The sequence below is a fragment of the Geotrypetes seraphini genome, chromosome 6, assembly GCF_902459505.1.
Source record: "Geotrypetes seraphini chromosome 6, aGeoSer1.1, whole genome shotgun sequence".
Lineage (NCBI taxonomy): Eukaryota > Metazoa > Chordata > Amphibia > Gymnophiona > Dermophiidae > Geotrypetes > Geotrypetes seraphini.
This window is the reverse complement of record NC_047089.1, coordinates 226,814,697-226,827,011: the sequence shown is the minus strand read 5'-3', so window position 1 is coordinate 226,827,011 and position 12,315 is coordinate 226,814,697. Positions and strand designations below refer to the sequence as shown.

The 12,315-nt window shown below is 39.9% G+C and overlaps 1 protein-coding gene across 1 annotated transcript in view; it reads right to left on the bottom strand.

Moving 5' to 3' along the window:
- Positions 1 to 253: 253 nt before the first annotated feature.
- LOC117362959 (interleukin-5 receptor subunit alpha-like) overlaps positions 254 to 12,315 on the bottom strand; it is a 40,824-nt gene continuing 28,762 nt past the window's right edge. The window contains exons 9-11 of the mRNA XM_033950049.1: positions 8,090 to 8,183; positions 7,857 to 7,947; positions 254 to 624 (exon numbers count right to left, since the gene is read on the bottom strand). Coding sequence (XP_033805940.1) covers positions 559 to 624; positions 7,857 to 7,947; positions 8,090 to 8,183 — 251 coding nt within the window. The 3' untranslated portion in view covers positions 254 to 558. The remainder of the gene's footprint in view (positions 625 to 7,856; positions 7,948 to 8,089; positions 8,184 to 12,315) is intronic.

The following is a 12,315-nucleotide window of genomic DNA, read 5'->3' as shown; positions in this document are numbered from 1 at the left end:
CATGTGTATACCGTATGTACTCGTATTGCAAGACCTCGCTCATTTAGAACGGTCACTACACTCCTGCAGCGTCAGAGAGAGAAGAACCATCGGCTCAGTCGTGATGATGTGACATGTGTATACCGTATGTACTCGTATTGCAAGACCTCGCTCATTTAGAACGGTCACTACACTCCTGCAGAATCAGAGAAGAACCATCGGCTCAGTTGTGATGTGCGTATCCAGTATGTACTTGTATTGCAAGACATTGCTTGTATATCAAGTTAAAATTTAATAAAATGTTTTGCTTGTTTTGTAAAACACTTGCAAACCAAGTTACTTGCAATCCAAGGTTTTACTGTATTTCAGTGTCTCCCTGGGGCACTGTCTGTCTTCTATGGCTGCATTTATTGCTTTTATCCAAATGCACCTGCAAAAAAATTTAGGCGCAGAGGAAGCTCTATGATGGGTGACTCCAGTCCATGACAGAATAACATTTGCTCGCAGAATCCATACCAGCATATGGTGCAATTCAGTACTCGGTATGGAGAAGGCCTTTCTTTTCATTTGTGATGATCCTCAGCTGTCCCCAGTCGCCATCACGATCTCTGTTGTCACAGATTCGGTTCGTGCTAAGGTATTATTCTGTATATGGTAAAATCAAATCAGACAATGTCCCTGATTAGTAGATTTCCATTTATTCTTTAGGGTTTGCATGAATATAATGAAGGCCTGGCAGGTCGGAAAAGTGGAGATGTTGCCTTTGCAAAGCTTTCACGAAGCAAAAGTTTCCCATGCTACACAAGGGAGGCCAATTTTACAGGACACATTGAGGCGTTCCTTTCCCCCCTCCCCCCCCCCATATTTTTCATTAGTTTTACATTCATTCTCTAGGGTTTCACAAGTTTTGCACTCAATCCTATTGTTAAAATCTTAGGGAGTCCTTTTATTAAACTGCGCTAACCGATTTAGCGCGTGCTAAAATGCTAAGGTACCCATAGAATATAATGGATGCCTTAGCATTTAGCGCGTGCAAATCTTTAGTGCGCGCTAAAAGGACCCCTTAATGCTTTAGCAAAATGTACTCGGGTTTCTGTGAAAATATTAATGAAAGGAGAAATAAATTACAGTGTTCCTCCGATCATTCGCAGTCGGTGGTGCGCGGTCCCGGTCATTCGCGGTATTTTCCGACCGCGAACCGCCAACAAGGAGAGGACAGCTGGAGAGGCAGGAGAGAGCAGCCGGAGCGCTGGCGAGGGAAGGAAACCACTCGCTGTGTGCTCCGACCGCCTCTTCCTGCACTTAGTCAGGCCTTATCCAATCAGGAGTTGCTTTGACTCGCAGCTCCTGATTGGTAAGGCCCGACTTTAGTGCAGGAAGAGGCGGTCGGAGCATACAGCGAGTGGTTTCCTTCCCTCGCCGGCGCTCCGGCTGCTCTCTCCTGCCTCTCCCGCTGCACTCTCCAGTCTCCTCCGGTGCGTGCGCTAAAACCGCTAGCGCACCTTCATAAAAGGAGCCCTAAGGGCCTGATTCTAAAAACAGCGTCCCAACTGTGGATTGCAGTAGACATCCTATCGCCATCTAACGGACCAATTGGGATATGTTAAAAAAAAAAAAATAAATCAATGGGGTGAAGGGCGCCTACAATGTAGGCATTGTTTGCATGTATACAACGACGCCTAGGCACACCTACGGACGCCTAAGGCATGGATTAAGCCGAAAGTGGCCTTAGGCATCCGTAGGCGCTTCTCGTAGGCGCGAGTCAGACGCCTTAAATGTAGGCCTGTAGAATGCTGCCATTTAAGGCATCTGGAGAGGAAAGTAGATGCAATTCTGGAAGCAGCGTCTACCGGTGATTGACACACGGCAGGCGCCTGTTTTGCAGACGTCTATCACGGCAGGTGCTATTCCCAGAATCAGGCCCTAAGGGCCTGATTCTATAAGCAGTTGCTTTGTTGCCTATGTCTGTATCTAGGATTTCTTTCCTCTAAGTAACGCATTTCAGTTGCTGCCAGACATGTATTGTCTTGAAGGCAAATACTGTAATTTAGAACTGAAAACCAAGAGGACAGTCTTTTCATAGAAACTGAGGCAGGGGGTATATGAGGATTTTAAGAGAGGCATATACATACAGGTAGTGTTGGGCAAGTAATACCGTATTTACCGGCGTATAGGACGCAGTGGCGTATAAGATGCATCCCTTTTTTTATACACATTTTTAAGAAAAAATAATAATTTTTTCATGAATTTCCATAATGATTTACTGAACTAAGAACATAAGAATAGCCTTACTGGGTCAGACCAATGGTCCATCAAGCCCAGTAGTCCTTTCTCACGGTGGCCAATCCCGGTCACTAGTACCTGGCCAAAACCCAAGGAGTAGCAGCATTCCATGCTACCGATCCAGGGCAAGCAGTGGCTTCCCCCGTGTCTGTCTCAATAACAGACTATGGACTTTTCCTCCAGGAACTTGTCCAAACCTTTCTTAAAACCAGCTACGCTATTTGCTCTTACCACATCCTCTGGCAACGTGTTCCAGAGCTTAACTATTCTCTGAGTGAAAAAAAATTTCCTCCAATTGGTTTTAAAAGAAGTTCCCTGTAACTTCATCGAGTGTCCCCTAGTCTTTGTAATTTTTGATGGAGTGAAAAATTGATCCACTTGTACCGTTTTGTAGACTTCAATCATATCTCCCCTCAGTAGTCTCTTTCCCAAGATGAAGAGCCCTAACTATTTTAATCTTTCCTCATATGAGAGGAGTTCCATTCCCTTTACCATCTTGGTTGCTCTTCTTTGAACCTTTTCTAGCGCCACTATATCTTTCTTAAGATAAGGAGACCAGAATTGAACGCAATGCTCCAAATGAGGTCGCACCATAGAGCGATACAGGGGCATTATGACATTTATAGTCTTGTTAACCGTTCCTTTTAAAATAATTCCCAGCATCCTGTTTGCTTTTTTGACCACCGCCGCACATTGGGTGGAAGGTTTCATCGTATTGTCTACAATGATACCCAGATCCTTTTCTTGGGCACTAACCCCCAAGGTGGACCTTAGCATCTGGTAACTGTGATTCAGGTGATTCTTCCCAATGTGCATCGCTTTGCATTTGTCCACATTAAATTTCATCTGCCATTTGGACACCCAGTCTTCCAATTTCCTAAGGTCCGCCTGCAATTTTTCACAATCCGCATGTGTTTCAACAACTTTGAACAGTTTAGTGTCATCTGCAAATTTAATCACCTCACTCATCGTTCCAATTTTTAGATCATTTATAAATAAGTTAAATAGCACCGGTCTCAGTGGCACTCCACTGTTTACTCTCCTCCATTGAGAAAAATTACCATTTAAACCTACCCTCTGTTTTCTGTCCGATAACCAATTCCTAATCCACAACTGAACTTTGCCACCTATCCCATGACACTTTAGTTTTCTCAGGAGTTATTTATGTCTACAAAAAAATGTAACTAGGGAACACTGTAGTTAGGTACCTTATAGGTCCGAGAGAGAGCAGAAACAACGTGATGCTATATTAATATAAATCAATATACATATGACAAAAATCATTAAACAAATTAGACTGGTTAGTGGACTTTCGATTCAGATCCTATAGTATTTACATTTTGAATTTTAGCTGTGGGCAAGCCTCAGAACATGGAGTTGATCCTTCCCATATTTAGGATTTCTTCAAGAAGAAGAAAACATCTTCTCTTGTACTCCTTTTAACATCATAGGCTTGGGACCCACCACCCTACCAAATAACTTTATTATTTAATTAATTTAAATTACTATACCTCTTCCTTTAATTCCTTCAACTGCAAGTTTATTCTATTAACTATTATTCAAATCACAATTTAAAACATCTTCTAAAAAAACTTCTTCATTCTTAACTATAAATATCCACCTATCAATCTAATACTCGGGACCGTCAGGGAATTCTACAGTTTTATACTGTAAAAATTATTATAAAGTGCTTTATATTAAAGTGCTTAAGAGTGCTTCATAAGTGCTTTTGATATACTGTGTAAAGTGCTTCAGTTCATCTCAATTTATATAGTCACCATTCATCTCAGTTCAGTTAATAGCAATTCATCTCAGTTCGTTTCATCAAGTGGTTACAGTGCTTGAATTCATTAACTAAACTGGTTTGTAGTTCAAGTAGTATTATCTTGTACTTAGCTTAAATCCACTCAGATATGTTCTTTTTCAAAGTATCAGCCGTTGCTAAAACTTAATTGTGGTCGTCCGACGAGGCCTATGTTTCGCGGGACTGACTTATAACCCACTGCATCAGGGATATATTTGTGCAACGCTACGAGAAAAAGCTAAGAATGGGAAGGGGTTAAATGCGGACCTGACTGACCTCGTGGATCTAAAACCGCACGTCCTTAAAAATCTGAGGTCCGTGCCGTTTGTAGTTAGTTTCTGGTTCTGACAGACCTCGGTGACAACTTAGCTCTGACGGATCCGTCTCAGCATAGGGAGGGAAAAGTATTAGGATCCGTCAGCACTAAAATGTCATAGAGGTCTGTCAGAGCCAGAGACTAAAACCATTCCCCTTAATGAAGTTTGGCAGAAAACCTCTCCTGCAAAAGATAGCAGTGGCAGGGACCCGGCCCAACCATCCGGGCTCCATAAACATTCAATTATTGACAGCAAAGTAGCCACGCCACTTTTAGTCTCTGGCTCTGACAGACCTTGGTGACATGGTAGCGCTGACGGATCCTAATACTTTTCCCTCCATAAGCTGAGACGGATCCGTCAGCGCTAAATTGTCATCGAGGTCTGTCAGAGCCAGAAACTAACTAAGTGGCACGGACCTCAGATTTTTAAGGACGTGCGGGTTTAGATCCGCGAGGTCCATCAGGTCCGCGTTTTACCCCTTCCCGCTAAGAATTACTATACAGATTCAAACGTAAACTACTCAAATTCAAAAGTACATTCAATTGCACGCACACACACACATTACTGTTTACCCTCTTTCTTTTAGCCTCACGTCTCTGTTGGTTCCGAGCAGCAAACAAGCACGGTGCCGCGTCTCCTTTTTTTAAGAGAGACGGCATGACGTATAGCCAGCACGTTTTCAGGACAAATTAACTTTTAAGGTGGCCTAAAACAAAAAAATGGCGTCTTGCCGGCAACAGAAAGTTACCAGCGGCGCTCTTTAGCAATATCTCCATAGTGTCCATAATGCATCTTATTATTTAGACCAACAATCAATAGAAATGTTGCCACTCGAAACTTTTATTAAGTCCATCACGTTGCACTGAATTTAACTTAAAAATCCAGCGTTGTTCCTTCTGAGCCAGAATTTTTTTAAAAATCCCCTCCCCTCCTCCCTGGCTTTATCACGTCCAGAATCAATGCTTTTAGAGAAATGAAATCATGTTTATACTCCTGACAAGGGGTGCTATTATATTCCCCCTACTGATATTGCTCTTGTGTTCATTCAGTCTGATGTTAAATGCTCTAGAGGTTTGCCCAACATAGATCAAGTTACATGAACATCTAAGGATATAGATGACACTCCGAGTTTTATAATTAGACGTATGATTCAACCTATATTCCTTTTTATCTCTTGGGTTGGTAAACACCTTCGTACACTGCATAATATTACACATCTGACAGGAACCGCAGATACTACGTCCTTGTGTTGTATCAGAAATATTAATTTCTTTAGCAAAACATACAGCCGGACAAAGAATTTCTTTCAGATTTTTTGATCTGCGGTAAGCAATACGTACTTCAAAATCTTTAAATCTTCCTGCAATATTCAACATCTGCCAGTGTTTCCTCAAGATTTGTACCACAGTGGGACTGTTTTTGGCATATTTGAGCACACATGAAACTTTTTCCTCCTCTTTATCTTCTGATGTTTATCGTCCTGTTTTGGTTTTAAAAGTAGGTCTCTATTATTATATAGAACACTTTTAAAGGCTGTGTTCACAACCTTGTTGGCATATCCTCTTCTGGTGAATCTCTCTTTCATTATCATGGATTGATCTTTAAATTCCGAGATTGAAGAGCAAATCCTCCTCAAGCGGAGGAACTGGGAAAAGGGAAGCCTCTTCTTTAAACTTCTAGGATGGAAACTCGAGAAGTGCAACGCTGAATTTTTATCTGTTTCTTTTCTGAAAACATTCGTCTGAAAACTATCCTCATTCCAGGTAACTAATACATCGAGGAAAGAGATCTTGATTTTATTGTAAGTATGGGTGAACTTCACATTCTGGTGACATGCTTTTATGTATGTAAAGAAGCTCATAAGCTCCTCTTCCGTATCCTCCCATACAAAAAAGATATTGTCAATGTATCTATACCACATTGACATTTTCAAGAAATAACTAGAGGGATATAAACTCATTGATTTTCAAAAGTGATCATGAATAAATTTGCTACCAAGGGTGCCATGATGATACCCATGGCTACCCTAGATTTTTGGCAAAATAAATCATCCTTGAATAGAAAGAAACTTTTGGTCATGACAATTTTAGCTAATTCCAGAATGAATTCAGTAGGAACTAGATGTGGTCTAGAGCGCATTTCTAGATAGTGTTGCAATACTTTTATTGCTTCAGTTTGAGGAATAATCGTGTACAAAGAACACACTTCCATTGTAACCAGTATACAGTCCTTTTTTGGAATAATTTCTGATAACTTCCTTAAAAAGTGAGTCGTATCCTGAATATATGAACTACTCGCTTTAACAAAAGGCTGGAGGAATTTATCCACATATATAGAGGAAGCTGACGGTCCTGAGTATTAGATTGGTAGGTGGATATTTATAGTTAAGATTGAAGAAGTTTTTTAGAAGATGTTTTAAATTGTGATTTGAATAATAGTTAATAGAATAAACTTGCAGTTGAAGGAATTAAAGGAAGGCATATAGTAATTTAAAATAATTAAATAATAAAGTTATTTGGTAGGGTGGTGGGTCCCAAGCCTATGATGTTAAAAGGAGTGCGAGAGAAGATGGTTTCTTCTTCTTGAAGAAATCTCAAATATGGGAAAGATCAACTCCATGTTCTGAGGCTTGCCCCACAATTAAAATTCAAAATGTAAATACTATAGGATCTGAATTGAAAGTTCACTAACCAGTCTAATTTGTTTAATGGTTTTTGTCATATGTATATTGATCTATAAAATAACCATTTACCAGAAAGTTCTTTGGTATATTAATATAAAACAGAAGTTTTAGACTGACTAAAATTTCAGCTCATAGTTTTGATTACCGGAGCATAAGACTCACCCCATATTTTAAACAGATTTTGAGGGGAAAAAAGTGCATTCTATATGCTGGCAAATATTGTATATTACTAAGTAATATCTTATGGTTTACTGTTTATTACAGTTTAATGTACCATCTTTCCTGAGTAGATAACGAAGCAGTGAACAATAGTCAATAAATTTAAATTTGAAAGGAAAGAATACCAATTGTCAATTGGCAGGAAATGTGGTACATTGAAGGAAAGGGTAAGAAAAGTAATGGTACCAGTAATATATTACTGGCAACATATATCACTGGTAATATATTACTTTTAAAAGTAATGAGTGACCACTGTTGAGTAGGTTACTTTCCAAAAGTAATATAAAACAGTCGCTGGTTTTATTAGGAAATAGGACTATGTTACAATTATTAGTCTAGGTAGGTTACAGTGAAAAATAATGTATTACTTGTAAAAGTAACTCGTATATTACCAGCAAAATATTACTTATTAGCCCTCCCTTTCGCTGCTCTGATGCTCATAGAATTCCTGTGAGCGTTGGAGCAGTGTCTGAGCATTTATCGCCATGGGAGAAACTTCTACCACGGTTCAGTAAAAGAGGGCCTAATATATCATACCCAACCGTGCGTACATGTAAATACCAGAGAGTACCTGTAACTGAGTTAATTCCGAAATTAACCAATTTGTGATTTTGTGTGAAGGTTCTGGTACAGGAGTGAAGAAAAGATTGAAAGCCTTGAATCTAGAGGGGGGAGAAAAGAAAAAGGTTAATTCGCCAATTTTCTTCAACAGAAAATTTATTTTTTTTCTTTCGTGCAAGCTGCCACACATTTTATAAACTGGATGAGCATCTAGCCACGGTAATGAAATAATAAATGAATTACCTCATACACAAAAATCCAATGAGACTGCCAAGGCCCATTATAGAGAAAAGGACAATTGGCACAACTAGCCAAGGCTTGACGGTGACTTTGCCGCCTGAAGAAAAGGAGATGGATTTCAAAGGTTAGATTCAGTCCCTGCATTGTAAAATAAAATTCATGAACAACGTAAAAAGCAAATTAATGGACTGGTAAAGGGCAATTCTTTAACTGGGCACCCATGGTTATGTGACCCTTGTTTACACCCCCCCCCCCTCCGTTTTCACAAAAGCGCGGAAGATGTGCTGAATGCTGTGTGCTACTACGTCCCTCATAGAATTCCTATGAGCGTCAGAGCAAGCACAGAGCGTTCAGCTTCCACCTGGACGTCCTGAAGCAATAATCAAAGCTTTTATAGGACTTCCTAGGCAGAACTTACACTCTGTGACTTAGACCAAAGTAAAATAATAATAATAATAATAACAACTTTATTTTTCTATACCGCCAACACCCAAAAAGTTCTAGGCGCAGGTCTAAGTGCCCCAAAGGTGACCAAACTGACAAGATGACCATTGGAGGGTTTAAGGCATGAGCCCCCTTACTCTCCCAGTGGTCAGGAGTCAGGACCAATGTTCCCTCTAATTTTTCTTTTTTTTTCTTTTTTTTTTTTTTTATTGAATTTTTAACAGTTGTTACAACATATAACAATGTAGGCAAACTAAACAATATAAAGGAAATAATCTCTCACAATTAAAACAATAGTAATCGTCAAGACCACATTACTGGGGGCTGACTATTTGTGCTGGAATTTACTGAAGCAATAATAAACATCAACATCTTTAATTTTAATTTTAAAACATTCTAGAGTCAGGCAAGATGACAATCATCATTTTCATCATTCCATCACAACCTCTGCACTAATAACAGGCAAAATATCTAACTTAGGTTTATCTATAAGAAAATTCTCTAAATGAGTTGGATCCAAAAAGATATATTTGGTATCTTGAAATACCACCAAACATTTGCAGGGGAACTTAAGGAAAAATGAAGCACCTACACTTAAGGTTTTATCCCTAAGTTGTAGGAATTGCTTCCTCCTGTGTTGTGTTTGCTTAGAGACATCTGGAAAAACATTAATCTGTTGTCCACAGAACACAGCATTTTTATTCAAGAAATACAATTTTAAGATGTCTTGTTTTTCTATCTCAGTCCTAAATGTGACTAATAATGTTGCTCTTTTGGCTATATAATCCTTAGATGACTCAAGAAATTGGGAAATATTGAAGCTGTCAGGAGACACTAATTGATCTTTCCCCCCTTCTTCTGAAATCTTTATAATACTACTAGGTAAATAATAAAGATTATCTGGAGAAAAATTTTCTAAGCCATTATAAGATAATACATCTTTTAAATACATTTTAAGTAATTCTAATGGTGAAAGAAAATGAGATAAAGGAAAATTCAGAAATCTGAGGTTCCTAGATCTTAAAGCATTCTCCATTTTCTCCATCTGTAAGTGTAATAAAGTATTATCTTTAACTTGAGATACAACACATGACTGAATTACAGAAACAGATGTTTCTAGTTTATCTAATTTCTTTCCCATATCTACCAATTGAGTATCATGCTCAGCCACTTTATTTGTTATTTCTGAAGAAAATTGACACAATTTCACTACTGTGCCCTGCAAGGAATTTTCAATTCTGTTCACTACAGTCCAGACATCTTGCAGTGTAATTGACTTATTACTCTCCTCAAGCCTAAAATTAGAGCTTGTAGGCATAGAGACAGGAGACACCATAAAAGATCGTTCCCCCTTTAAAGTATTTTTAGAATCCAACTCTAAAGGTAATGGAGAGGCTAAGTCCGATCCCGATTGGGAATTGGAATCAGCCTTCTCTGGTAAAGGAGTTAGAGGTTGAGGTGGAGGCGTGGGTTCACCGGATGATAGAGAAGCGGATTGGGATCGAAAATCAATCCTATCTTCAGATGTCGCTGTTAACACTGAGAGATGGCGATCCATTGGTCCAAGTACATTAGATGGTAATGAGGAAATAATTTTAGCTTTACGCTTCCCCATTATTCTTCTTCCCAAATGCTCCTCGCTCCTCCTGGCTCCGAAGGGGCACCAAAGGGGCGTATCCTACCCCCTTTGGCCACGCCCCTTCGGTCACGCGGCCTTAGGCATGCATCCGCGGGCCGCGTTCCGCGGCACACACAAGATTTTATAGGGTTGGAGGACCTCTTTCCGATTCGGCAAATGCCGGGTGGTGGCTGCAGGGGTGCCTGACTGAAGACTCACCAGCCAGCTCAGTCAGCCCTCTTTCTTCCGCGGCACACACAAGATTTTATAGGGTTGGAGGACCTCTTTCCGATTCGGCAAATGCCGGGTGGTAGCTGCAGGGGTGTCTGACTGAAGACTCACCAGCCAGCTCAGTCAGCCCTCTTTCTTCCGCGGCACACACAAGATTTTATAGGGTTGGAGGACCTCTTTCCGATTCGGCAAATGCCGGGTGGTGGCTGCAGGGGTGCCTGACTGAAGACTCACCAGCCAGCTCAGTCAGCCCTCTTTCTTCCGTGGCACACACAAGATTTTATAGGGTTGGAGGACCTCTTTCCAATTCGGCAAATGCCGGGTGGTGGCTGCAGGGGTGCCTGACTGAAGACTCACCAGCCAGCTCAGTCAGCCCTCTTTCTTCCACGGCACACACAAGATTTTATAGGGTTGGAGGACCTCTTTCCGATTCGGCAAATGCCGGGTGGTGGCTGCAGGGGTGCCTGACTGAAGACTCACCAGCCAGCTCAGTCAGCCCTCTTTCTTCCGCGGCACACACAAGATTTTATAGGGTTGGAGGACCTCTTTCCGATTCGGCAAATGCCGGGTGGTGGCTGCAGGGGTGCCTGACTGAAGACTCACCAGCCAACTCAGTCAGCCCTCCCTCTAATTTTTCATAGGCTGTGTGCGCAAAAAATTTAATCTGTGCGCATCTTAAAGAAAAACTAAATTTGTGTGCGCTATAAAAATGATTGCCAGAGGGCCCGGAGTTCATTTATGGGCAGGTCTTTGAGTTTAGTCTGAATTAACGAATGCACAATGTAATTTTAGTTACACTTTATGTTAGTTACACTTTATGTAACATAAAGTCTCATTTCAATAAACATAAATTATGTTTCATTGAAATGCTTCATTGAGCACTACCTATAAATAAGGTATCATTGCATTTTATACTTAAAATTTAGAAAATAACAGCAATTTAGTTTTCAAAGATTTTCCCTGCGATCTTTCATATTTATCCAGTCAGAATAAATTCTGTCAAGATCTGTTCAGCCTCCATCTTGAAAGTGACTCTTAACACGCATCAGCATTTCCAAATGCTCTAAATGTAAACGATTCCTTTGTTTAGTCTTAAAATTGTTCATTAGACTAAAACCATGCTCACAATCTGAACTAGATGCTAAGAATGTGGCACCAATGTCCATCAATTTTGCTAAATCTGCAAATTGATCATTCTGAAATGCAAATTTCGTCATATCTGGAAAGCTGTTTATCAGATTGCTTTTGATTTTTTTTTTTTGCAACAAGGAATTTAAAGTCATTATATTGCTGAATAATAACACTTTCCTCCGGAAGAAATTGTTTATACTTTAAACAAAGAGATCTGATATGTCCATTTCCGAAGTCAAAGTCGCATTGTGATATTGCTGTACAGTCAAAAGCAGACCATTCCTCAACTTCATTTTCAGGAAATCTTTCACCCAGATGCAAACATAGGATGTTGATGAAGGTTAATATGGAATTAGTATCCACTGAAACTTTTTCTCCAGACCTCATCCTGTTGTCAAGAAGACTGTTGACTTTATCACTCCACTTAACCTTGTTGCCTAAGTATTGCATTTGAAGTTTGTTCAATTTACCCTGTGCAAGATGATAAGCTTCCAATGGTGTCAAAAACCACGTATTTGAAATGCCATGGTTAAGGAAGTCAGTTCTGATAAGACATCATTCAAAACTTCAAGTGTAATATGAAATTGTTCACTGTTCAGCTTCTTATAGCAGTACTTTGCAATAGGATCATTATCTTTGTCTTCTTCAAAATATTTTAACAGGGGATCATAATTTCGAATAATTGCTTTAAGTGCAAAGTGTCTAGATAACCAGCGCACTTCATTCAGAGGTCTGAAAGCAATTGATTCACATTCAGATGCATCTACTATTTCTTCAAATTTGCATCGTTTAGTAGAAGATCGAC